The 27,724-nt window shown below is 43.6% G+C and overlaps 1 protein-coding gene across 1 annotated transcript; it reads right to left on the bottom strand.

Moving 5' to 3' along the window:
• Positions 1–671: 671 nt before the first annotated feature.
• Positions 672–23,383, bottom strand: SLC35F2 (solute carrier family 35 member F2; the record flags this gene model as incomplete). Its single annotated transcript, XM_082482956.1, has 8 exons — positions 672–928; positions 4,438–4,592; positions 5,271–5,323; positions 6,128–6,284; positions 7,970–8,129; positions 15,288–15,411; positions 15,985–16,164; positions 23,250–23,383. 8 exons carry the CDS (start codon positions 23,381–23,383, stop codon positions 710–712), a joined length of 1,182 nt encoding a protein of 393 aa, XP_082339082.1. The 3' UTR covers positions 672–709.
• Positions 23,384–27,724: the final 4,341 nt, after the last annotated feature.

The raw sequence follows: 27,724 nt of genomic DNA, 5'->3' as shown, positions 1-27,724 counted from the left end.
GGGAATGCACCAAACAACAAACAACTGCAAGAGAAAAAGAAGGTATTGGGAAAACATACATTCAAACTTCCCTTACTAGCAAAATCCAAAATAAAATACTTGTAGCAGCCCCAGCTGCGACAGGGAATGCAGCAATATGAAGAGACGAACACTTGGGAGGAATGTAAGAAGCAAATCCTCCAGCGGAGGAATGAAGTCCATCAGCACATTGCAGGTGTATGTACGCAGTACGGTTTGCAGAACTAGATCCTGTGAGAAGCCGAGTGGCTTTTACAAGATGCTATTTGAGAGTACCCGGCACTGAGGTGTGGCAACCATGAAGCCCTCAGATAGCATCTTGCAGATCTGGGTCCCTAATGCAATATAAAACATATTTGCTCCAGTTAGTGACCTGAGAGCATGCTTTGGCTTAGTTTTTTCCCCCCAGCATTTGTTGTTAAGTTAATTAAGCATTTAAAAACAACAGTCCCTCGCTTCCCAGAGACTCCACATAAATACTACTCTCTCTTCTTCTAAGGGCCAGATTTTCTGCAAGGGTAAATCAATACAGTTTCACTGATTGAGGATCTGGCCTTAAAAGTCTATCCAGTGCATTAAAACCAGCGCAGCATGACATATGCCTTGGCAGTAGAACAATTCTCCAGATTAATATTTGAGGGAAATTTGGCAGTTAAAAAAAAAACCTCTCTTTTGAAATGCTGCCATTTCTTTAATCAGTGCTGACCACCACAGTTTCTCCTCTTGTGAACTGTACAGTTATGGCCGGCGTTTCACTGTCATTCTCCTCGAGCTTTAGTGCAGCATTGTCCAAGCCGGTGCTGCCGGGCTGTGGCAAGGTGGTGGGTTCTGCTGTCCGAGTTGGAGTGGAGCAATACAAGATGAAGCCCACCATGATGATAACAAAGGACAGGATATAAAGACCTGAAAACTGGCAGAGGAAAGAAAGAGATGCATTAAGACTTGTCTGATGTAAATGCACGTCAATGCTGCCTTGTTTGAAGAATGTGAAAGCTACCCTTCCTTTAAAAAATTATTTTAATGAGGATTATCAGAACTATCTGTATTCAGGTCTGAAAATCAAAATTCAACAGCTCCATTCACTGATAGACTCAAGGTGCTGGCTGGTTTTCTCTGCATCTCATCCTCAATGCTGTTGGACAGGGAGTTTCCTTAGGTCTACATACAAGAATCTTAACAGATAACAAATGGTGATACTGAAGGATAATTATTTACACACGTGAATGCTGAAACACTGTACCCCTAAGAGAATTTTGTTTCAGCACAGCCAAATACTTCAGGTCCTGGCAAGAGATGAATCTCTCCATCCTACTGCAAGTCACCAAGGCAGCTGGTTCTCTGCACAACTCTCTTAACCATCTGCAGGGCTAGATAAGAGTTATTACTAGACCAAAACCAGTTTTCTCTCTACACCCAGCAAGTCCTTGAAGAGAGGGAGACCGGGGCTCCTTTTACAAGACTGACATTTGTGCGCTGGTAAGAGTGGTGTGAGGCAAGAGCATGAACTGCCGAGGTACATCAGGCATTTCATTCAGTATCACTCACTTGCCCGTTAAAAGTCCAACAGAGTCCAGGTGCTGAGATTCACCCACCTTGACAGAAAAATAAATACTTACTTCATAACACCAGATTCAATAATACAAAGCGTTCAAGTTATACACAGCCAGGAACACTTTTCCAGCAGATTTGCTGAAGTCCTCCGTATTGCCTTTGCCAAACCACACTGATTAACCAGTCAGATGAAGGACACAGCACATCCTACATCCCACTGTCAATATTCCCTAACCTCCTTAGTTTCCTTAGACATGCTTGAAAAATATGTTCTAGTTTATCAAGCAGCAGAGCTGGATGAAACAAACAGTAGGACCTAGAGACTGGGCTCTGATCCAAAGGAGGCTGAGGCATCTACAATTAAGGCATTGCAATTCCTAGCTGGTAGTCACTTGGCTTGGAAACCCTTGGACGGCATTATGCAAAAGGCAAAGCAGACGGAAACACGGTGGCCTTGTGATACATGCCATCTCTCCTCACCTTGCTGGCTGTTTGCCTGGAGGACCTTGGACTCAAGTGTCCACTCTGCAGAGGAGGAAGCACCAAGATCTGAAGATGTCCTGATGGGGGCAGCAGCCACATCCGTGGCCCTACCCGTGACTGACCCACTCCCGTGAAATGGGCAGAGCTCGGGTCTGTACCAAGGCACCTGCAGGACTTCTCCAGAGTGCAACCTAAGGCCATGAGGGAACATGTGCTTGCATGCAAGGACACCTGGCTGGCAGGTGAGACTGGGTGGCCACAGTAACTGCCAGACCCCCTCTCGCAGTGTGTTCAAGGCAGTAGGTGTCTCTGATCCTGCTGAGAACTAATTCCTCCATGAATGGACAAACAGTCACCAAGCCAGGGTGCCAGAGCTGTTGCAGCATAGCTGTGAGTCAAGATCCACCTATGTGTTTGCAGCTATTGACACCAGTGAACCTTAACCATGCTGCTCCAACAAGCTATGCACTCTTTTCTTTTTCTTCTTTCTTCCAATTTTGGGGATGGATCAGTGGTCTTTTCCTGGGTTTTTTTTCTTCTTTTTTTTTTTTTTTTCAGTTTCAAATATTCCACCAACTTCATTGTTTCAGACACTTGAGTTCAGTTGTGCCTGTGCAGTTTATATTCCCACACTCACTATCAAGGGTAAAGACTACTTGGAATGTTACTGGAGGACTGTAACCCCATCTAGTGTCTCTATTTGAGCATACTCCCTTCCATAGGAGTTAATACAACAGAAGCATTTGGAGACCTTTTCTAGTATTTCTTGAGGGATTACAGGTATCTATATAATGAGCTTATTGGGAACAAGCACAGCAAAGATTCACAATGGAGTAAAAGAAGAAAAAAAAAAAGATCTCATCAAAACAGGTATGCAAAATTCACCTTTCACCTTAAACAGACTCTGTCGGGGCTGAGAAGTCGAGTGTCAGCAAAACACTGTGCTCAAGTCAAAACCTCATAAATTCCTAGGCCAAGTGCGCCACTATTATTGCTTCCCTTTTTGCTACTTCATTGTTTCTAACCACACATGCAAGTTCCTATTTTAATAAATACCTGAAATTCTTTCATAATACAACCCCAAAGTCTTCTCTAACTCATTTTTCCTTTGTGCTACCAGAATACCCCGCAGTTAGTAATTATGGGATGATCTGCTGCCAGAAAAACCTCTCCCCAAAATAAGCTAAAAATCCTGAAAAGTAAAAGTAAAATCTCTTGCTTACTTCTTCCTCTTTACTATTATGAGTATAAATTCGGAATCTCTTCTTGAGTTAAGCTATCTGGGCTCCAAAACACATGTTTGAAAGTGATTCAGAAAGGATTTTTTTAATTGTTAGACTGTAAGTATGGTTCGCTTCCTACATTCATTTTTAACGGATGCTTTGTAGCTTGGAGCAAATTTTGAAACCCAAAACAGGGAGGAAAGCTCAGCTAAGAGACTCTTGAAAAGGATAATCTAGCTGTAGTCAGATCATACCATTACCAGACCTCCGCACTGTAAAATAAATCTGCCTTCATTTTCAGAAACAAATCTGACCTAAAAGCTTCTGGCTCTCCATAATGCTGAAGAGAAAGCAACCACATGGAATAATACTAATTAAGTTCTTTAGCAAAGTTCACAAGCTTCTCACTAAGCCCTTCCAGTCACTGAGCCACTGACTCAATTACTCCAATTGCTGTAACGAGCGAGGTTCCCACAAATTATTCTGGATGACTAGTGCAGGGTGGATTTAAATCTTCTTAGCACTGTCATTTAGCTTGAATAGATACTATCAGAAATATCTTAGACAGCAATAAAAGTAACTGCCTTTTGGAGGCCATACAGAATAATATATTTATCTGCATTTTTTTTTCCCATTCCTTCAGTCTCTCCTCAGCAGTAGCACTGAGAGCGCTTGATTCGTCTCCCAAAATGTTTGTAGTGAACAGATTACATTTCTAAAAGAAATTATTAATTTCTGGTAATCAAGCCAAACTGCTCCTCTCAGACATCCAAAGTGTCTCAGGACAGGGAGATTAAAACCCTTTCTTTGGACACTTGGAGAGATGAACCAAATCTAACATACAGTTCCACACAGGGATTACGGCAAGAACGCTACCATTTGAACCCCTTGGGAAACTATTTACTATCTCTTAACATTATCTCTAACATATTCCATCAAGTGTGAAATTGTTGAAAATCACTATCCGCCTAATGGTGCCATGCTATGTAATTAACTAAGCATGAGTCCTTCTGATTGACATCTGCCAACCATGAACAATACAAGCTGTGGAAATGTACAAGTGTAAACGACTGTTCAGGGGCTTTGAAGAACATTATGCTATATTTACAATTTTGGAGTAAAAAATTAACTGAAAATATAGTAAAAGAATGAAGGTACTTACCTTATAGAAAAAGAGGAAAAGCCCAAAGAAGAGACTGTAGAGATCTGCAGTCAGAATACCCAGGTTGACCGAGGTTGCACTGGTAACTTTAATCACTACTGGCATGAAGCTGTACAGCCCAAACATACACAGGGCAAAGACTGTGAACAGCAATGCTGTAAAACAAGATGACAATTTATTCCTAAGGCACGCAATAATGATTTTAAAGAACACTGATATTCTTCAGATGCTTTAAAACTATGCATTTTTATCTTTTAGGATAAGATCTCCTAAAAGATATGGGAATGTAAATTTAAGAACTTGGCAGAAATACTTCTTTTTCAAGACTACCCTGTACTGCAAAATTACTGTATCTATACAATAAAGTTCTTGTTCTTACCAGTTTCTTTCTAGTTAACATAAGAGCTGACTGAAGACGTTTAGAGCCACATTTCTTAATAATGTACAGTTCTGCTGAGATCAAAATGTGTCACAAAATCCATTTTCCCAGTATTTCATTTAGGAAGGACAACAGAAAAACATTCTTGTGATGTTCCAACACCAAACATATCTCTGATTAAACAAGTTTAATTTTCCCTTTTCACAATTTATTCTTAAAAAATGTTTCATGCTATATGAAAAATGCAAAACCTGAGCTCAAAGGTTTTAATGTTCAATCCTGCAAACCTTATCTCTTTGCTGAGCTGCAGTTTGCAGAAAGTAAATTTGTGACAATAATATGAATGCTGCTTAGCATCCAGAGAAAGAAAATGAAATCCCCAGCATTCAAAGTCTAAATGATTATAATTTTCCAGTGTTCTGTAAAAATGCACATCATTTTGTCATACACATACCAATTTTCCAGTTCCATTGAATTCTCATTATCTCCCTATGTTCCACAATGGCTCTAGAGTTAGAGAAAAGATATAATATAGTAAAAAAGAAAAAAAAGGCATAGCGTATTCAACTAGAGAATTTAATTACCAGAATATATAAGAAACATTTTGATTTATAACCCCTTAATTTTTTGTTTGAAATTTTATTTAATGACACTAGCTCCAACATCTAACAAGCATGAAAAAAGACTTGAAAATTAAAGTGCCTGAAAGTCAAGAGTGCTTTTATTTAATTCTTATGCCGCCTTCCCAGGCTTTTTCATTCTTCAGAGTTTCAGTTTTATTTGACAGACCATTTGAAGAAATTATTAACTGTAATGATGACAAACGAGGAACATAAAATTCATTAGATAGACTTAAGTGCATGTGGTCTGTTACTCTAATGTGGTTATTTGTAAGAATATACATGGCTTCATTTTAAACTGAAGTTTAATATGGAAAACCTCCTGCTAATGATTATCTCCTAAAATTTTCCACAGAGAAAATCCATTAAGTAATACATTCCTGTGAACAGTCCTCAGCATACTGAGCGTCCTCACGAAGATCAACAAAACCAAAAATACAGCCAAGTATCATATGTGTTCAATGGCAGGATTTTGGCTTTAGAATTGCTGTAATAAGAGCAGTGCAAATAAAAAGGATATAGAACAGATGCTAATTAGCAACAAAAATAAAATTCAAGTACAAGGACTCCCATATAGGCCAAATGCAGACGTAACAAAGAATTAATTTAATAACATCATCATTTCATGGTAGACAAACAATCATCTGTAGAATATTCTTAATTAGTTTTAAAATAAATATTAGATCCTTACAGCTGTAGACCGCTGATAATAGTCCCAAACAATCCCACCATTCCTAGAAACTCCACTCTGCTCAGATTTTTCACAATGTATTCCTCACTCACATTAGAAATGGCATACAAAGAAGCACCAAGAAGCACTAAGACATCTCCAATCACCACGTCACTACCTGTACAGAAATATTAATCCACAATAAGGGTAATGCTACAAACACTTTTTAACTTTCCTGAAAAAGACAAGCAAATTTATCTCTAACATCTCTATCTTCCTAGCGCCTTCCAGGGTGAGGGGAAAGGAATCATCTCCTATGTGTGCAGATGAGTGGCTTGGTGGCTGAGCACGGACTCTGCGACCTGCTCATCTCACCCGCCACCGTCTGGGATGAGCAAACCCGGCACCAAAATCTCACCCTGACCAAGCCACAGCTGCATAGTCTGGTCCAATTCTACTTCTGATGACCTTAGGCACTGTAGGGACTTCAGAAAATTCCCCGTTAGAGATGCTCTCCGCCTTTCTGAATATTGCCCCTGCTTTTGCACTAAGGCCTGATTCAAGTCCTACCGAAATCAGACTATTGATTTCAGCGGGACCTGGACTCGGCTTCAAGTTTACGACAGGTCTGAAGTGGGCACTGCAGATGGGTGCTATAGTGTGTCCTGCTGTGATTTATTTATAGTGTGCAAATGGGACTCCCTGTGATACAATCAGTCATCAAGTAAATGCCGTTATGCATCAGCTAAATAGCAAGAGGATCACTGCTGTTTAAACCCTTGAATTGATTTAAAATCTCCTTCCCTGAGCCAGTTGGCAATCACGAAAAAAGTATTTCTGAAGTATGAGGGTAAGCAGTAGTAAGGATACCCAGGTCAGCAAACAAAGCACAACTGTCCTAGAGTCTCAGGGAAAGAAGATTCTTCTCCCTTAGGGCTGAGATACTCCTGCCATACGGCATTAAAGCTAAACCTCAGTTTGCTTTGATGGGGCCTTGCTGTAGGTAAGGCCCCAAAATAACGCCAAACAGGCTTATCTCTATGCTGCCTGATGAAGACAATGCTCTGAAATTTACTTTGCCTCACACTCACTAGCTCTGAAAACTCAAAATTCTTATTCAAAATAAGATTGCTACAATATAAGTTGATTTAGGCATCTGTTATAGAGAAGATGAGACCTGCCCTCATCTGCACCTGGCTGAACCCCAGAGCCCAGCCTCCCTCCCAAAGGTCCCAGGAATCCCGGCATCCTGCCCACGTCTCCTCTTGCTCTCCCATCATAAGCCCCTGCTTTCCAGGCTGTGGCCTGTGGGCCTCGAGGATACGCAGAACATTTCTTTTGGGTCTGCCGAAGGTAACTCAGAGAAGTCAGCCTGCTCTTAAAGAGCTTTGCTAAAATAGATTTGCTCTTTGTGCTTATAGAAAACTGCCAATCGGAGAAGCCTGGCTGCCAGCAGGCTGAGACCGTGGAAGCAAGAGAAGGTTTGCGGGGAGAGGCAGCATCTGTTATTAGACCATCTCACATGATTAGTAAAAGTGAACAAGCTTTCACCAATGAGGCCTTTCATCAGCTCTGATGAACAGTAGCAAAATTTAAGCTTAAAGCAAGCATTTCTCTTTTAAGGTGGAAGAAAGGATCCAAATCTACAAGCAAGCAAATTTCACAGCTCTATAAAATCAGCGTCTCCTCAGCCACTATCTTCTTAGACAAGAAATACAAACAGTAGCGTGTCTTCTCCTGTTCTCTTTTAAAACAAAACTATACCCGCTCCCCCTGCGTTTGCTCTTCTTTCTCCTTCACAAGTTAGCCCACCACGGGAACCCTCTCTCCGCTCTTCCCCCCCTGCAATAACGGGCTCCTTACCTTCGCTGTCCTGCCTCCCTGCCAAAATGTCTGCACCCACCATTGTTCCTACGCCCAGCAAACAGACGGCAACAGCAAGAAAATGGATCAGCCTGTATCTTGCACGGAGAATGAACCACGACAAAGCCATCAGCACAGGAATCCCGAAACAGTCCAGCAGCTGTGTGCACAGAGAAACGGTTTGGATTAGAAACCCATCCCAAATCTGGATTGCACTGTCCTGAAAGCAAATGATTTTACTTTCCATTGCTACCAGATGGTAATGAAAGCCACAAAACAACCCCAGTGGATTTATTTAAAAGAGGGGTCAGACCCACATTTTACCATAAAAACATTTTGCAAGTGAAGGAGGAGCTGGGGCAGGGCATCCACTCTCCTGGTAGAAAGGCACCGATATAGAAACTCTTCCAATGATGGATCTTTGATGCTTCACAAATGAATGCTAGGATGTTGCTCTGCAACCACGTTGCTCCCCATGACACCAATACAAGGAGGTGGTTCACCAATATAAGGAGGTGGTTCACCAATATTTCCTTTTCTCCCCAGCAGGTTTTGTTTAGTTCATCTTTTCACTCATCCTCAAATCTGTAACTATAATTTAGGGCTCCACGTACACAAAGTAAAAATCTGGAATTATTGAAGGACACAAATTATTTGATTTCACATTGAAGTGACTAGGACAAGAATCTGACTCCGCAGTTTTGATTTTGAATGTTTTTTTTCCCCCCAAGTGGAGCCTACTGAAAATTGGTGTATGTGCAATGTACCATGGGCAAAATTGGTAGAAGGAAGATAGGAAGGGAAGAACAGCTTTCCTAAAGTCACCTCCCCAATTTTTTGGCTTCCCACAAAAGCATGTATAAGCCACCAATACATTTTCATTACTCTATTAGAGCTGACTCTCAATTAGTCAGGAGCACGTAACCTGCTCTAATTCACCCATGTCCCGGCAGCTGACACACACAGCAGCCGGAGTTCTGAAGCACTTTGGATGAGGTTGCAGACACGGCCCCGAGCAGACTTAATAGCTGAGTTTCAAGGATGTCTGCTCTCCGTGACAAGCAGTGACACCAACTTCTCTTTCCTTTCTCCATTATCCCCTCTCTGCGTGTTCCTAAAATCCTACGCTTCTTTGCCTTGCTGTTAGACCCACGCATCTTCTACCCATCCTCCTTTATTTCAGAAAATATCAAGAGTTAGCTGTGTACTTAATACAGAAAAATATACTGCAGCATAAGATGGGCATAATGTTCTAAAATAACCAAATAATACCAAGAACATTGCGCTAGTCATAATTGGTTTAATATTTAATGCAACAAAATAGACTTTGTTTCTGAATTTGTCTGGAGGAAAATAAAGGTGTATTTTCTGACCTGTCTCAGTAGAATGCCATGAGGGAACACCTAAGGGAACAGCCTCCAGCAGAACATATAGTCAGCCTTCCAAAAACTGTTCACAAATTACTCTCAAATGTCAGCCCTTAAAACTTGGCCTCTTGAAGTCACTAAGAGGTATTAGGTCCAGATCAATAGGACCTGGGGCCTAATCATTACAATCAAGCCAAGAGCCCTTAGTCCTTAATGTTTATTGCCAAACTCCGCCTGCCTAAGTGCACCACCGCAGTCATCTCCTGTGCTGGCTTCTGTTCATTCAGCCATCATCCCCAAGGGTTTTAACCAAACTTGTAAGACTTTCATGACACATCTGGGTGTCGTGGTTTGGCCTCAGCCAGCAACAAAGAACCACGCAGCCGCTCGCTCGACTCCCACAGCCGTGGGAAAAATCAGCAGAAAAGGGCAAAACTCGTGGGTTGAAATATTATAATTTAACAGAACAGACAAAAGGGAGGAAAAAAAAAAAAGAAAAACAATAACACCGGTAAAGGAATATAAGAACGCAATTACAGTACCGCAGCGCACCGACCGGACCCGCATCCCCACAGCCCGCCCCCGAGTGGCGACTGACTCCCGCTCCCCGGCTAGCTCCTTTTATAGCGGGGCATGGGTCACGCGGTAGGGAATACGTGCCTCCCCTGCCGGCTCCTTGGGGAAATTAACCCCATCCTTGCCGGAACCAGGACACTGGGTTTACTCGTTCATAGCTACACATAGTAAAGTCTTACAAGCATAGCATTAAGGGGAGTTATTACAGGTTAAATCCTAAGAGTGCCTCTAAGCCTTCCATCTGTTTGTCTTTGCTCCTTGGATTGCCTCCAGCTTGTCCAGTTTGTGAAGTCTGTCAAGTGCAAAAGCCTAGACCATATTATGAGACATTACAACCACCCAAGTCCTAATATGCGATACCATGTATTTCAATACAATTTTGCCTTACTGACAAATACCATACTGTGAGTTCCTATCTAGTCACAGGCCTTTTCCTCTATCTTACCCTTAGCCTAGGCTCAGGGAAAAAACTTCTAACATTTCCTCCAGATTTGACAGTTTTGACTAGTATCAAACAACAAGAATCATGGAATCATAGAATCATAGAATTGTTTGGGTTGGAAGGGACCTTGAAGATCATTGAGTTCCAACTTCCCTGACATAGGTAGGGACACCTCCCACTAGACCAGGTTGCCCAAGGCCACGTCCAGCCTGGCCTTGAACACCTCCAGGGATGGGGCCTCAACAACCTCTCCGGGCAAACTCTTCCAGTGCCTTACCACCCTCAAAGTGAAAAACTTCTTCCTAATGTTCAATCTGAACCTGCCCTCTTCCAGTTTAAAGACATTCCCCCTCGTCCTATTGCTACATGCCCGAGTAAAAAGTCCTTCCCCAGCTCTCCTGTAGGCCCCCTTTAGGTACTGGAAGGCCGCAATAAGATCTCCCCTGAGCCTTCTCTTCTCCAGGCTGAACAGCCCCAACTCTCTCAGCCTCTCCTCATAGGAGAGGTGCTCTAGCCCTCGGATCATCCTCATGGCTCTCCTCTGGATGTGCTCCAGCAGGTCCATGTCCTTCTTATGTTTTGGACTCCAGAGCTGGATGCAGTACTCCAGGTGGGGTCTCACAAGAGTGGAGTAGAGCGGCAGAATCACCTCCTTTGACCTGCTGGCCACACTTCTGATGCAGCCCAGGATATGGTTGGCCTTCTGGGCTGCGATCGCACACTGCTGGCTCATGTTGAGCTTCTCATTCAATCAGCACCCCCAGGTCTGCTCTCCAGCCATTCCCCACCGAGCCTGTATTTCTGCTTGGGATTGCCCCGACCCAGATGTAGGACCTTGCACTTGGTCTTGTTGAACTGCATGAGGTTGGCTTGGGCCCACCTCTGTAGCCTGTCCAGGTCCCTCTGGATGGCATCCCTCCCCTCCAGCGTGTCTACCTCGCCAAACAGCTTGGTATCATCAGCAAACTTGCTGAGGGTGCACTCAACCCCACTGGCCATGTCGCCGACAAAGATGTTGAATAGCACAGGCCCCAGTACCGACCCCTGAGGAACACCACTTGGACATCGAGCCGTTGACCACAACTCTTTGAGTGTGACCATCCAGCCAGTTCTTTATTCACCAAGTGGTCCATTTGTCGAATCCATGTCTCTTCAATTTAGAGACCAGGATATCGTGTGGGACAGTATCAAACGCTTTGCACAAGTCCAAATAGATGACATCAGTTGGTCTTCCCTTGTCCACTGCCGCTGTAACCCCTTCGTCGAAGGCCACCAAATTTGTCAGGCATGACTTGCCCTTGGTGAAGCCATGCTGGCTGTCACCAATCACCTCCTTGTTTTCTACGTGCCTCAGCAGAGTTTCCAGGAGGATCTGCTCCATGATCTTGCCAGGCACAGAGGTGAGACTGACTGGCCTGGAGTTCCCTGGGTCTTCCTTGTTTCCCTTTTTGAAAACAGGGGTTATGTTTCCCCTTTTCCAGTCAGCAGGAACCTCGCCAGACCTCCATGACTTCTCAAATATGATGCCTAGTGGCTTAGCGACTTCATCTGCCAGTTCCCTCAGGACCCGCGGATGTATCTCATCAGGTCCCATGGACTTGCGCACCTTCAGATTCCTCAGGTGGTAAGAAATATTACAAACATTAGAAAGTAAATTTTTTTTTTTCTTTACAGCCCTGGTAGTAGACATCTCTTCCACTAATAAGTAAGATTTCACTTCCCTGTTAATTGAGATATTACCATGTAGCTTTTCCAATCTCCCAGCAGTTTTTCAATACAAACAGAAAGAACGAAAGAAAAAAACCCGTTATATAAAAAAAAAAATCTTAATTAGGATGTAAGGGAGCAGTACATAATGAGCCAGAAGCTCTTTCAGTAATGCTGGATGGGGTATTGCTGCATCCAAACCAGTAACATACTGTAGAGCTACAGCATCCTGGTTAGAGGACTTGCAGCCAGGACACACAGGCACCAAATGACGAAGAATACGTCCTGGTAATCTATTCCAGGGGACAATTACCCTCAATTACAGACAAAAGAAATCTGATTTCCAACTACTGCCTTTCCTTTATCTACTAAGTTACAGAGCTCTTCAATGGAAAATGCTCTCTCCTGTACAGGATCAAGATCAAAGAGGTGCAAAGCAGACGTAACAACGCAATGAATTGTGTCAATGGAACCATTTAAAAGAATAAAGGTTTTATGACATTTACAGTAGTACTGTGGCACTGATTACTATTGCCAGTAGAGTATCAGCAAACTCTCATCTTATTCAGTTCTAGCTTGTACTTTTACAAGGGAAAAACCAAATAACGTTGATTTGATTTACAAGTGTTCTGACTCAAACCAGTCTTTGGCCACACTGTTCATAGGAGGTTTTAAAGGTGAGTAAATTATTAAAAGATGTTTTAATACATGGTTAATAAATTATCATAGACTGTCGGAGGTCAACAGTTTGCTTATAATTGCCAGCTCCAGACAGCTTTTTGAGCAAGAACACTCAACAGCTCATCCTCCTCGCTTCCCCGCACAGCTCCCTTCGGACAGCCTCCAGCTGAGCCCCAGGGGCTCATACTGCATTTTCTCTTGTTGAGGTTAACACTCTTCCATCAGCTGATATTCTGTCAATAGCTGCCTATAAAAGGCCTCCACCTGAATTATCCACAGAGCAAATGCTAATTGTGCCCAATAATATCTTAACAGCATGAAAGCACAGCTACGCGGCTTGTTTTTTGCTATGAAATATGTGGTCAAACAGCAGCACAGTCAAGTCCTGCCACAAGACAGAAGGACAATGGAAGCGAGAAGTCTCACAGGCACTGCCTAAGCCACAGCCGAACAGCGTTGCAGCTGCGGATCAAAGTCTTTTTCTTTATTTACAGAGAAATGAGAGCTGCTATCCCCATCTTATCTCCTTAAAAATCTCCCAACCCCTTCCACGCAATGCTAGGATTTGACAACTAAAGGAAAATCAGTTTTGCTTTTGTGTGCATGTGTGAGACAATACATGGAAGTTCCTTGCTGAGCTGAGAAAACTTATGTTTGAATACAAGTTTAAGAGGGCTGAGCTGAAGCTCCAGCCAGCCAGCATTTGAACAGTGACTACCCTGTATTCAGGAAGGTGCCATATACTCCTGCGTTGCCCTTATGCTCCATGGGCATCCACTCACAGCCAGTACTGCAGATGGGACATCAGGCTGGGTCCTCTGAACCACAGGTTCTGATGTATCTGTCAGTAGCAAGCAGTTCTACAGCTAGCAAGTGCATTGCACTAAAGCAAATCACAGGCTTTTTTTTTTTTTTTGTCCTGTATCTCATTTCTGACTGGTGGCTTCAGAGAACATGGAAGAAACCCTACTGCAACAGGCAGTTTCAACAAGTTTGTAATTACTGAACTGACGCTTAAGCATCAGTCTGAAGGTTACCACATGGGAAGAAGGTTCAGCAAATGCTCGAGTTTGGCAACCGGACAGGACAGCCTACTCTATTATTTCTTAATTTCTATGAAAGAAATCATGGGAATAGCTTTACTACTTCTGAGAACCCGGATCAAAGTCCTGGTGTTTTCAGCTGTAAAGTATATGATCAAACAGTGTCTCGATTATCAGCTTAACTTGATCTTGAGACTGAAGTGTGTCATTCTTAAAGCTTTGATTTCTTAGGCATTATTTGTAAGGAAATTAAAGGCTTAATGAGTCATAACACATAAGTATGAAGTGGAAATGTGACAATAATAATCCATCAGGCATATGTTACTGGTCTTTAAATAGTGCAAGGAAAAGTTACTGCAGTTCTCTAAAGAGAGCCCGGACCACAGGAGTTTATTGCTTTACAGGTAATTCTTTTAAATATTAACCCTTGTTACTTTGACTCTGTAAAACACTGACACCTCAACACTCCTTTCCAACTAACAACCAGCTCTGTATGGTACATTATTTTCTTTATTCAGGTAAGTGGGGCCATGACCCCAGCCACAGATCCACCATCGGTAAGAGCAGGCGTAGGCTGGCACAGTCCCAGACACGCTCCCTCCTTGCTTCTGCACCGTCCCCTCTCTTGTTCCAGCAGCAGCTGTGGGGCCCCACAGGGACCTAACTCGGGGGGAGGGGGGACTGACACGGCACGCCAATAGCCCAGCAAAAGGCAGGGTTTACTCTGACTTTGCTCAGTGTCCTGAGCCACTTCACTCACAAGATTTGGCTGTGCAAGCTCAGAAGCATGCAGTTGGAAGCAGAAGGCACTAACTCTTCCAGCAGTTTATGCCCACGTAGGGTGACAAAGAAACCCATCCTCAGCCCTCCTGCTCAAAAAGCTACTTCGGAATACAGGATTTATCCCAGTGCAGCGACGCAGCACCAAGCACTGGCCTTGCAGAGGATGTTTGCTGCCACTGGAGAAGCCTGGCACGCTGGCCTCCCTTCCATCTCTTCCAGAGAGGGGCCTGAAGTGCCACAGCCAAAAGCCATAGGCTTGACCCCTTACTGCACAGTCAGCAACACCGGCTAACATGTCCTCACGTGTGAGGTTACATCTCACAACGCCTCCCGCAGCTTCTAGGACTAGACAAGAGATCTACATTACTCTCATCAGCAATGACCTGCGCTGAGCATGCGTTATCTGGTCCTAAATCTTTATTTTCTGTCAGGAGAAAATCCCGAGTGGCTGTCAGCAAACTCTTAGTAGTGCTTTCTATCAAAATAATTGGAGTTCAACTCAAGAGCTGGCACTGGGTAATACCAGCTAATTTTCCCTGCTTCCTGGAAATGGTATTCATGATGCAGGATGCTCTTCTCCGTACTGCAGAGAGAAAATAGATATTGGAAAGCTTTCTCAGGCTTAAATAGCTTCCATGTCTGTCCTACCAAGCTCATTTCAGAAACCAGTCCAAAACCGTAATAAAAGCAACAGTTCAAAAAGAGAGATTGGTCCTTACCTGCACACTTGTGAGGGTCGTGTATTGGTAGGCTTTTACAATCATGTAATTGGCTTCAACATCAGCCAGCCCCAAAAAAACATACTTCCACCACCGCTGTTTCAAAATTTGCCAAAGACTGTCACTGCCTGTTTAGAAGAAAGCAGCAATCAATATGTGTTTCTTTCCAACCAAATGTTGCACAGGAATCTTCCTTTATAGAAGCATAAATAACACTGAGGTATTTGATTTTGGTTGCCCCTGCTTGAGAAAGATACAATAAGAGCCAAATGCAGCCCAGAAGAAAATGCAAATGGTGAAAAGCACAGAAATTCTGCCACATGAGGGAAAAAAACCCCACAAGGCTAGAGTTGTTTAAAGAGTAAGTTAATAAGAATGGGAGGAATATTAAATAGCCTCTGCTAAGAAGCTTGTTACGACAAAGCCTATTTTTCCTAATATAACATAGGACTTGAAACCAAAGAGCACATAATTTTCAAACAGATAAGAAATAAAATCAAATTAAATGCACATTTAATCTGTGAAATTCATTTCCATGTGTTATTACAAGGCATGAATTACAGCAGGAACTTTAAAAAACTAGGGCGAGTATTAAGTTCTTTATTTTCAAAATCTGAAAGGAAATGTTGAAAATGTGGAAAAGAAAAAAAAAAAAAAAAAAAAAAGATGAACCAGAATTTCCCATCCCATATTTCACATACCAGTCCTGAATGCCAGCATTGTTGTATAAACTAGAAGAAGCAAAGAATAGTTGATAAAACTTTGAAACATTGGAGTATTCACTTGGTATTTTTCTGCTAGGTACTGGCTTGTAACAGCAGTCCCACAGATAAACAAGGAGAGCATCTGGCCCAGAATTATCGTTTTCAAAATATGCCTGTGAATATAAAAGACAACACAGTAAGCTTAGAATTAAACATTCAAATTAAAAAAAAAAAATTGCTAGTTGTACAGGGAAAATGCCATTTTTTAGATTGACGCTTTATTCTTTTTCTACTCCCTATCCATGTTGTTCTGATTTACCAGAAAGCAGGAGGGGGGTGTCTATGCAGAAGATCTGGTCTAACCTCATGACAGCCATATAAGTAGTGAGGCCAGTTCAGACCACCACTGATGGAGACTGCAATAATTTGCAAGCATCTTCAAGCAGCTGACCTGGACAGGCTCAAACCAATGGCAGGTTCTAGTCTCATCAAGAGAAGTTTTGATACACACAACCTGATTTAAATCCTTCATCCTCCACTTGAATCCTGTTCTGACTTTGATCAATAGTAATCTGCAACACGGAGGTAAGGCATGACTGCCTTCAGGCTCTTCTGAGACCTGAGTCTTTGAAAGTGAGCTGAGACCCTAAGCTGAGCAGTGCTATTGAAACACAAAAGCATTAATCTTAGAACAGCCCAGGCCAGAAGGACCTCAAAAGATCACCTGGTCCAACCTTCCATGGAAAAGGGAGCTTGATGAGATTATCTAGCACCCTGCCCAGTCATGTCTTGAAGACCTCTAGCTATGGAGACTCCACAACATCCCTGGGGAAGTTGTTCCAGTGATTGATTGATCTCACTATAAAAAAAAAAATATCTTTCTTATAATAAGAATTGTTATAATTAATAATTATTGTGGATTTTTTTCTGCTATATTCCATCACATCCTGTTGGAATTGAGGATGGAGTTAAGAGCACATTTTGGCCAAAGATCATGTTAGCATTTACAACTCCTTTAAAGTCCAACCCGCAGCTAGAGGGGGAAAAAAAAAAAACAAAACTCATGCTCTTTTAGTAACAATTTGTCACCTAATATAAAGTGAACTATTCCAGATGTTCCTAGACAAACAGGAATACTGTTTGATGTGTATGTTTTGGTGTGCTGTTTTTCCTGCCAGTGGAGCTATGCCGATTTGTACCACCCCAGTCCCTGCCTGCATACTCAATACACAGCAGTGCTGTGCTGTCTGCACAGGGCTGCAAAGTTCACATCTACTTTGTTTACTCTGAAGACTACTGATGAGAATTTAACCGTCTGCACAACCGACTCATTTGTTCCTACTCAAATTAATTGACAAGGGAAGAAAGCACCCCATTAGCATTCTGCGCCCTATCCTATGCCCACATCTCTCCCCGATGATTTGCAGTAGGGCACCACGTGCCAGGCGCAACACCTGACTGCAACACCGGTTGTTTTCCCAAGGTGGGTGACTAAAACATGGAAAATACCAGCTCATCCAGCTATGCTGGCCAATCCAGCTGTCAGGCAACGAGAAGGGTGTGTTTGGGCATGCTAAAGCCAACTACAATCACACGGTCAGTCCCTGCTTTTGGAAGGGAGACATCTTGTTTGCACAGATTCTAATTCCACTGCATGAATCTCATTTTCAATTCTGACCGACACCAAAGCTCTTCTGACTTTAAAAATCCTGCTAGGCACGTTTTTCTCTCCAAGTCCACTTAGACAAGACAGCAAATGTCTGCCAAGTCCAGCCACGCTGCACTTCCAAGAGATTCTAGCCCCACGTTTTGCTACAGCTTGCCTCGCACATCCCAGCAACGGTGCACATCCATATTACAAGTATTCATATATCATGTGACAATCTTGTAAGGTCCTATCCAGCCTCCTGTGAATAACTCTTTCTGGTGGGTAAAAGAACAAACGTTTTCATTTCTAGCATTTTGAATGCTGAAGTAAGCAACAGACACCATGTTTCAGCTAGAAATTTATCATGGCTACTTTGCAGCACAGTATTAACTGTAAACAGTGCTATAAAATACATATGTGTATATATATGTATATATATGTATAACATACACTTCTGTTATATTGAATTTCTTTTTTTCCAGTCAAAGATCCGATTGCACTATTTGGTCACCAAAATGACACATTCTGGCTAATCATTCTGACTGACGCAGAAATGCCTTTTTATGTTCATCTAAAGAATGAATTTAATCAGGTGCCATTAAGGAAAATGTAACACAGGTTAGCTAAAATTTCAGGGATGAGACCACCTCTTGTCTCAAGCAGGCATGGACGATGGCCCCAGCTCGCCCTTTGCCAGCCCTGTGAACTCAGGCTCCTTTGCAGGAGGTAAGATGACAGAAGTCCCATTGAAATTTCAAGGGATAAATAATGCAGAGAACAACACACAAAAAATGTAGTTTCAGGCATTTAAAAAAATACGTAAATACTTTTTATTATTCAAATAAAGAGTTTCTTGCTCCAAACCAGCAGAAAATATTTCTTCTTTACCCTCAGTGCAGGAGGCACAGAGCAAGCCTCCAGCAATTTACTGGACTAAACTCACCCCGTGCTTTGACCAGCTGGGACGAGGGGGTGGAGGTGTGCATCAAACCTCTGGAGAGGTGCGACTGGGCAAAACCACTGCAATTTTACTGGAGCAAAGCCACAAAGCCTGTACAGTCCACAAAATTAATTGCACTCGTCAATACATTACCAGGAGAGGTTAAAGCTGCCTTGGCTGGCAGACACCCTGCTCTCCTGAATACAAAACCCCCCTCCACCCATCTTCTAGGTGGTACCACAGAGATGGGCAGAAGCACAGGCAATACTACTCCACAGGCATCTGGCTTGTTTAACGTGGACTTCTGTGGGGCAAGTATTTAAACATTTTTCACAGAATTTTCAGAGTTGGAAGGGACCTCTAGAGATCATCTAGTCCAACTCCCCTGCCAAAGCAGGATTGCCTACAGCACATTACTCAGGACTGCATCCAGGCGGGTCTTGAAAGTCTCCAGAGAAGGGGACTCCACAACCTCCCTGGGCAGCAATACGCAAGGGGTAGCTTTGCTTCTCCTGAGCTACAGCAGGCTCCCTATAGCACAGGCCCAGACTCTACGTGCACTGCCAAACTGGATAATGACCACATTCCAGCAAGAGGGTAAAAATCTGCTGCCATTCAAATTTGCTAACGATTGATCCACCTTCAACCATCGTTTATTAAAACCAAGAACGACCTGGTTGCCCTCTTGCAGTGCAATAACTCCACTAAGCTGATCCTCAGCTTTTCTAACAACTCAGTTTCTCCAGTTTAAAGTACCTGGGGAATTATCTCCTTGCATTTTTGCATAGGGTAAGAGACACAGGTCTAGAATCTACAGAACTGTTTGCTTAGTGCTCTGCACCAGTAATCATTGCTATTTAGTTAACGTATGTCTAGGTAGTCCTACAGCATTTACTTCTACAGTACCGAAGGCATCTGACAAGGCAAGCAGGCTTCATCCCGCCTCATTACTCTCTTCATTTTTCTGTATTTCAATCAGGGAGGCTTTTTTCTTTCTACTGAAGAGACTCAAAATGGTAAGATCAAAAGAGCCAAATAAAGACACTGTTCACCAACAGTGGAAGGCTGCCCTCAAAAATATCCTCTGTGAATCCCAAAACACTAAGTATCTGGCGACTTTCTTGGCTGCATGCAAAATAGCAGCCTCTTGCCGTGACACCCCCCCAGCCCCAGGTGCAGGCTCAGCAGGATGCACCGATGGTCGCCCCTCACACCCTGTGCCAAGGTGTCAAAATGAATTTCTTGAAATTGCAAAGGTGACACCATGTTCCCAGCACGATGCACTGGGCTCAAGGCAGCAAGACAGCAGTTTGAACGGGGTAAGACAGAGCACTGGCACAGGCTGCCCAGGGAGGTTGTGGAGTCCCCTTCCCTGGAGATTTTCAAGACCCACCTGGATGCAGTCCTGAGTAATGTGCTGTAGGCAATCCTGCTTTGGCAGGGGAGTTGGACTAGATGATCTCTAGAGGTCCCTTCCAACTCTGAAAATTCTGTGATTCTGTAAGATGACCCTCATTAAGTGTGGTGTCAGGATCCTTATTATTTCAGTGTCCACTAAATCCCCATAGCAAATTAAAAAAAAAAAAAAAATGGTTTAGCCTCTCTAAAACTTGAGAGTAAGCTTTAAATCCTTTTGGTTTCATTTTGCAAGACAGTTTCTTATAAGAAAAATGTTTCGAAGACATGGGTTTCCATTCATTCTGCTATTGACATGAATATCGATGACCGTGATTTTCTTATTAATAATTTATCATCATTTTTTGAAATATATTAATTATTAACTTTTCCATGCCAGAACTCAATCCTCTCTGCTTTTTGGTTTTTTTAATGCATTGGTAAGGACTAAATCACTTTGGACTCTCAGATGACGCAAGGTAAGTGGTCTGAAATGGCCTTTTAGTTTTATAGTTTGGGTGGGGTTTTGTTGTTTCTTACTGCTTGGTAGTTGGCTACTAAGTAATTACTCCTCCTCTCCCTTCAGCCACCATATCTTAGTTAGCTATATCCATTGCTATGAGCAAAACTAGGAGTAATTTGGGGATTTTTTAGAAGATGAAAGTTTGCCACAAATTGGTCTAAAGCTAATGCTGAGCAATGCGCAGCTCTTGACAGAAATGCAGAAAGAAAATACCCCAAGATATTAAAATACAACCAGAGCCTATATCTGAGGAAGTCAAAGAAAATCTAATAAGCCCACAGTTAACAATTTTATTGGCTATTATTTTAATAAATCCTATATTTTTAATGTGATTTTTTTCATGAAAATAAATACAGCCTTTCAAAAATTAAATGTATGCCACCAGTTAAACACTAAGAGGCAAAGCCTGGCAACACTCTTCATGCAAGTAAACTGTCTACACTTCAGCTTTAACTACTGAACCGTTCCTGAATGGGGGAAAGACCATTTCATTTGAATAATCTCACATTTTCCCACAAGTAATTAAAGCAAAATTCATGTTCAGACTGAAGCCATATTCCAACATGACTGGCAGATAGCTCAGGACAAAAAAATTATTCTTAAGAACTAACATTTTCAGAAGTTCATGTTTCAATGTTCTGCTTTGAAACTGAGGTAAATTTAATTTGTAAAAGGTAAGAAACAGAAAAGAAAAACTTGTTTTGTTTCAAGAACCAGAAAGCATACTTTCTAATGGTTACTAAAAGAAAAAATAATCTAGTGTATTACATATGAGTATCAAACCTTCCTATGACTCAGGAAAACCTCTAAGAAAGCTGAAGTGGCTGAGCCTCCAGCCACCTTGGGGGAAAAAAAAAAAAAAAAAAGGAGAAAAAAAAAAAAAATCAATTCAGTATCAGACAAGACTTTGCAAAAGTCAGTGACAGCTCTTTATTTTCTTTCAAGTTCCATCAATAGTCTCACTTTGTGTAGCCCTCTGGCAACATTTTGGCTGAACTACAAGCACAGGTGAGGTAACTGTACAGTTCAACAGGGTCCTGTCATGTCTTTTGGGTATCCCCAACAAGCAGGAGGAATGAAAAGAGAAAAACTTATAACCAAAAGAGGAAGGCAGGCTTTGCCCTCTGGAATAAGACCGTGCTTGCCCAGCACAGACCAGTGGTGAGACTCCAGCTTATGAGCGTCGAGGCTGGCAGGAGAGCCAGCACCTCCGATTTGTAAGCCAAGGATATCTGATGCAATAGTTATTGCAGACCAAATCTAGAGCCCCAAAAAAGTCTTTTAAACAAGAATTTATCCCCCCCCCCCAAAATGGAAACTGAAGCTGTAAGTGAATGGTAGCTCTTGCAGGCTAGAAGTTGGAGGAAGTAGCTCTGCTCTCGCTAAAGGCAGCTTTGGGCCGCATGTGATGCCTGCACAACTTGGCAGATTCCCCCCCCCCACAAGTTTTCCATGTTTAACCAGTGCTCGCATTTTAAATGATACACTTGAACGGGCCTCTGTCCTAAGCTGATTCAAGGAAGAAGGGAAAGGGGATATTGCTCTGCCTGGACTCCACACCTCATCTCAGCTATTTTGTCCTGTTACCTTCTCTGGCCCCCATGACCTGTTCTTCACAACAACATTGATAAAAGCACACAGAACAGATAAAAGTGCAGAAAATGGGAAATAGTTAAAAGTACAGAAAAAACAGGAAACCAGAAAAATCTTAAGCCAGAATTACTAAAAAAAAAAAAAAAAAAAAAAATCAAGTGCAACAGATAAAAGTGCAGAAAATGGGAAATAGTTAAAAGTACAGAAAAAACAGGAAACCAGAAAAATCTTAAGCCAGAATTACTAAAAAAAAAAAAAAAAAATCAAGTGCATGTGTGCATATCATAGAATCACAGAATGGTTTGGGTTGGAAGGGACCTTAAAGATCATCGAGTTCCAACCCCCCTGCCATAGACAGGGACACCTCCCACTAGACCAAGTTGCTCAAAGTCCCATCCAGCCTGGCCTTGAACACCTCCAGGGATGGGGCCTCCACAACTTCTCTGGGCAGCCTGTGCCAGTGCCTTACCACCCTCAGAGTGAAGACTTTCTTCCTCGTATCTAATCTAAATCTCCCCTCTTCCAGTTTAAAACCATTACCCTTCATCCAATCACTACACTCCCTGACAGAGTCCCTCTCCATCTTTCCTGTCGGCCCCCTTTAGGTACTGGAAGGCCGCTATAAGGTCTCCCCGGAGCCTTCTCTTCTCTTATCACACTCTCAGTTTAACAAAATCACGTACATCGCTCACTAACTCTGCGCTGCTCTGAGCTGAAGCGACGCTTCACCCTCTCCCCCAGAAGCAGCTCCAGGCTGCGGCTTGGCTGAGCTTCCACAGCGGCCCCGATATCGGAACACCCTCTTCAGGCAGCGCTCCATCAGCAAAAGCCAAACGCCGCCGGTCTCCCCTCTGCCCGGCAGAGCCCTACAGGCCGGCCCGGAGGAGGAGAGCTTTGCCCGGCATCGCTCCCAGCGGTAACCCCGGGCCCGCACCCGGGCGTACCACCCCCCCCCCCCCCCCCCCCCCATCCCCCCTCGCCCCCGCCGCGGGACGGGCACCGCGCAGCTTCTCCCGGCGTTACCGGCCACCGGGCCGAGCCCAGACGGATTGTTTCCCTCTTCCCCACGCGGGGCAGGGCCCCGGCGGCGGGCGGGAGGGGAGGCCGGCGGTGCCCGGCTCCACGTGGAGGCCGGGGGTTGCCGTGCCCGGGGACTCACCAGGTGCAGAGCTTGGCCCCGAGCAGCGCCAGCAGCCGGCGCGGAGGGGCGGTGGCGGCACCGTGCGGTGTCTCGACCCCGGGCGCAGCAGCAGCAGCGCCGAGCGGTGGAGCCCCGGCAGCGGCCACCTCCATGCCGCCGCGCTGCCCCGGCCCTGCGCCCGCCGAGAGGGAGGGCGGGACGGAGGAGCAGCGGCGGCGGCGGGACGACGGAATAGAGCGCCGCTAGCGGCGCTCGAGCCGAGCTTTAAGCCCGCCGAGGGGCCTCCCCCAGGAGGGGCCACGGCTCGTCCTGGGGCGGGGGGAGGGGTGGGACGGAGCTCCGCTGCCCGCCCCGGGATGCTCCTCGTGTTGCCTTGCCAGCGCCGCCCCGCAGGTCTCCTCCCTCCCGCTGGGTGCGGGTCAGAGCGGAGCAGCAGCGCCGGTGAGCAGTCCACTTTCCTCCTCTCCAGCTCGGGCAACCTGCGGGGCCTCCGGCAGCAGCCCCGGCCTGGTGGCCCGGTGCGGGTCCCGGCAAGGCCACTTAGCACCAGTATAGGTTAGGGGCGGACCTGCTGGGAAGTAGTTCTGAGGAGAAGGATCCGGGGGTCCTGGTAGCCAGTAGCCATGAGCAAGCAATGTGCCCTTGTTGCCAAAAAGGCCAATGGAATCCTGGGCTGCATAGGGAAGAGTGTGGCCAGTAGGTCGAAGGAGGTGACATTCTCCCCCTCTACTCTGCACTGGTGAGGCCACAACTGGAATACTGTGTCCAGTTTTGGGCTCCCCAGTTCAAGAGGGACAGGGAACTGCTGGAGCGAGTCCAGCGATGACCAACTAAGATGATTAAGGGATTGGAGCATCTCCCTTATCAGGAAAGGCTGAGAGAGCAGGGACTCTTTAGCCTGGAGAAGAGAAGGCTGAGGGGAGACCTTATTAATGCTTACAAGTATCTAAAGGGTGGGTTGAAGGAGGATGGAGCCAGGCTTTTTTCAAGGGTTCCCAGTGACAGGACGAGGGGCAATGGGCACAAGTTAGAACACAGGAAGTTCTGTTCAAATACACGGAAACAGTTCTTTACGGTGAGGGTGACAGAGCACTGGCACAGGCTGCCCAGGGAGGTTGTGGAGTCCCCTTCTCTGGAGATTTTCAAGACCCGCCTGGATGCAGTCCTGAGTAATGTGCTCTAGGCAATCCTGCTTTAGCAGGGGAGTTGGACTAGATGATCTCTAGAGGTCCCTTACAACTCTGAAACTTTGTGATTCCGTGATTCCGTGACTCCCAGGACATACGGAGGCCTGGCTGCGGCTGGCCCTGTGTGCAGGCAGTTCAGGTCTCACCTTTCTTCCAGTTACATGAATCAAAATTACCCTAAACCCTTAAATTTTAACCTCGCCCAGCATTGTGCCCAGCCTTGAGCTCCTCTATCTGCAAGGCTTCAACTCCCACCTTGGGGCTGATGACTCCCATGCCTAAGGATTTACCTTGTCCCATTTGTCTTCACCCACATCTCAGCCAAACTCACCTGGAGAACCTGGTGGCATTTTGCATACTCTGGTGTTTGGTTTTTTTTAATGACTGTCACTTTTAATGAGTTTCTGTATGTGTCACAGGTGATAGAATCAAACCCCAGAGGTGCCTCCAGTGAAAGCAACCTCCTGCCCTACTTGGTGCCAACGTCTGTCACTGTCCCGGCTGTGCCGGCATCCTTTCTGCCACAAGACACTGCGCCTCTCTACCCTCACCCACTCCCTGCTGAGCGCCGTGGTTTGATCTTTCACCCCCCAACACCACAATCCTTTTTTCAGACATGTTTTTCCTTATCAGAGTTCTCTCATTCAGGCTGTGTTTATCTCCTTTGCAATTACCCAAATTCATCCTCACAGGATTTTATGTAGGAGAGTAAAAGAGGCATCGCTCTGCCATTTTTAGGTCATCTGTATAACTTCATGTGCCTGCCTGTCCCTTTTCAGCAGAGAGGTGGATTTTGGTCTCCCACTTCCCAAGGACCAGGCCCTAACCACTAAGGTATTGGCGACCTGGGAGAGGGTTGGTCCTCAAATCCTCTCCCTGACCTTGTGATCGTGTAATATTAAAGCTGTAAGTCAATATGAGAGAAAAGCTGTATAATTATACATGTCTTAAAAGAGCATTCATAAATATACTTCCGTATTATATATAAACATACTCATTTCTATATTGTATTGTGATGTTATGTATTTTCCTTCACTTGTATAACAGAATAGAATACGGATTTTTTTTATTTGAATTCCTATTCCAATAAAAATCCTGCTATGACTCCTGCAAGAAATCAGTCTGTCAAGATTAGTTTCAGTGTTGTGATAGTTATGAGTCAGGTCATGCTGGTCACAAATTTCCATAACTTAAAATAAAAACAAGATTAAAAAGAAAAGAAGCAGAACTATCAAATCCTACACATTTAATCATATCTGAACTCCACAACTGTGGTACTACTATCTTCACCTTTAATTTTATTTATCCTGTACCTGCAATCTGCTGCTGGTTCTCCAAAGATGGAGAATCATGTCTTTAGTGCTTTTTGCCTCCATTTCAGCTCAGCTCTTGGAATTCCTTGCTACAGCCACTGCTTTACACCAGAGCTGCTCAGCTGCAGTCCCAGAGAGGTATCTGTATACTGCCAAAATATGAAACAAAGTCCTAAGAGTTTAAGCCGGCAGGGACCTCTTTTTAATTTAACTTATTTAACACACACGCACACAAATAAATTGAAGGTTAAAAAAAATATATTAAAAAAAAAAAACCAACACAAAACAAAACCAAAAAAACCTAACCGTAACAACAATTTTTAAAAGTGCCCTTTGTTAGACTTTGAGGACTAAGTTCATTTCAGAGTATGATAAACTTTGCTATCTGGGGAGATTTTTATGGCTTGTGGACAACATGGCCATGAACGCAGAGATATCTGAGACGTCTAAACATGACTTTGTGTTCAGCTACCCCTGCTCTGGGCTCCTGCTTTTACTACGACTCAGGGTTCACCCCAGGAGTGACCATGGCTGTGTGTTTCCGGATTTTTGTCAGCCCCTGAGTTTGCCCAGTGCCGCAGCAAAGCACGGTGGCTGCCAGACAGGCTGCCTGGCTCCAGAGACACCCTCCATTGGGCACAGAACTGGTGTGATCCCTTCCCTGTGCTGTCTCACCAGTGTACACTGGGCAGTGTGTGCATCTACAGCTCAGCGTCCTCTTTCAGACAGCAAAACTCTGTTCCCGGTGCTCTACAAAAGTAACTAATTTCACTGGTTATTGTGTCTTGTGTAGGGTGAGTGAAAGCCCAGGGAGCGGCTATAGCTTATCTGCATGCAGGGTGTATTTGGATGCTTAATGAGCCTCTAGACTAGTAGGTATATACCTCTTCTTTGACTTGGAAAAACTGTTGACAAAGAACTATTAGCAATACATTTGTAGAATTCTGTAAAAACTAATCCTATTCAAAATATGTATTTAAACTTCAAACTATTTTAAAGTGTGATTGAAAGGAACTAAGAATCTAAATATTTCTGATAGTTGGTTATATTCTAGAATGGTGGAAGGATATGTGTATATATTATATATAAACATAACTTTTTAATTGGAAGTATTTATGCCACTAGAGGTCCTTCATGGTCAGATTATGATTTCCTCCACAGAGTTGGGGTTTTTTTTTCATATTTCTTTACCAATGCTACATGCAGGAATTACTATTTCTAAAGAAATTTGTTTTGTTTAATGGAGTACATTCTCATAATAACAGAGTAATTTTTCCTTGATTAAGCTTTTTCTGGGAAAACATCAATATAAGAATTTTTCAAATAGAATTTCTTTAATAAAAGCTCCCGTTTTATTATGACACAAAATCTTATTTATTTTTTAATTCAAGAATTGCACGTTTTAACATTTCTAATTTTTCATCATCCTAGACTCCTCTTCAACATAACCGCTTTGCTCTTAGAAAAATAGAGGAAGCAAACGTCAAACTGAAGACCAGAATTAGGATAAACAACTGGAACAATAAAACAATATGTAAGGTAGTTTTTTTTCTGCTGCTTCATTACTTTCTTCTTATTTTTCCTAGTTAGAAGCCAGTTAATAATGTTTGAAAACTATTTGGAAGAACTGTGCAGCCTTGGGAACTTGAATGATAGGACTGAGATTAAATTTATCACTACAGAACACACTGTCATTTACCAGGAAACTTGTAACAAAGATTTGTAGCGTAAGCTCATCAATTGGAAATTATTAGGAACTAAGGCAAAGAAATACATGTTGTTCCCAGGATGGCCATGAGTTGAAAAGGCCTAATAGCTGCACAAAGGGCAAATGTAATCCTAGGATGTATCAGCCAGAATCAAGACGGGGATGTGTTAGACTACACAAAGTGCTGGGGAGACTTCTTCTGAAATATAGTGTATGTGCTGGTTACTCCTGTTCAAGAAAAAATGTGCTGAAAGATGCAGAAAGATCTACAGGATACCGCAGAAG

Source organism: Vanellus vanellus, assembly GCF_965231255.1.
Source record: "Vanellus vanellus genome assembly, chromosome: 1".
In the NCBI taxonomy this organism is placed as follows: domain Eukaryota; kingdom Metazoa; phylum Chordata; class Aves; order Charadriiformes; family Charadriidae; genus Vanellus; species Vanellus vanellus.
This window is presented reverse-complemented; position numbering and strand designations above follow the sequence as displayed.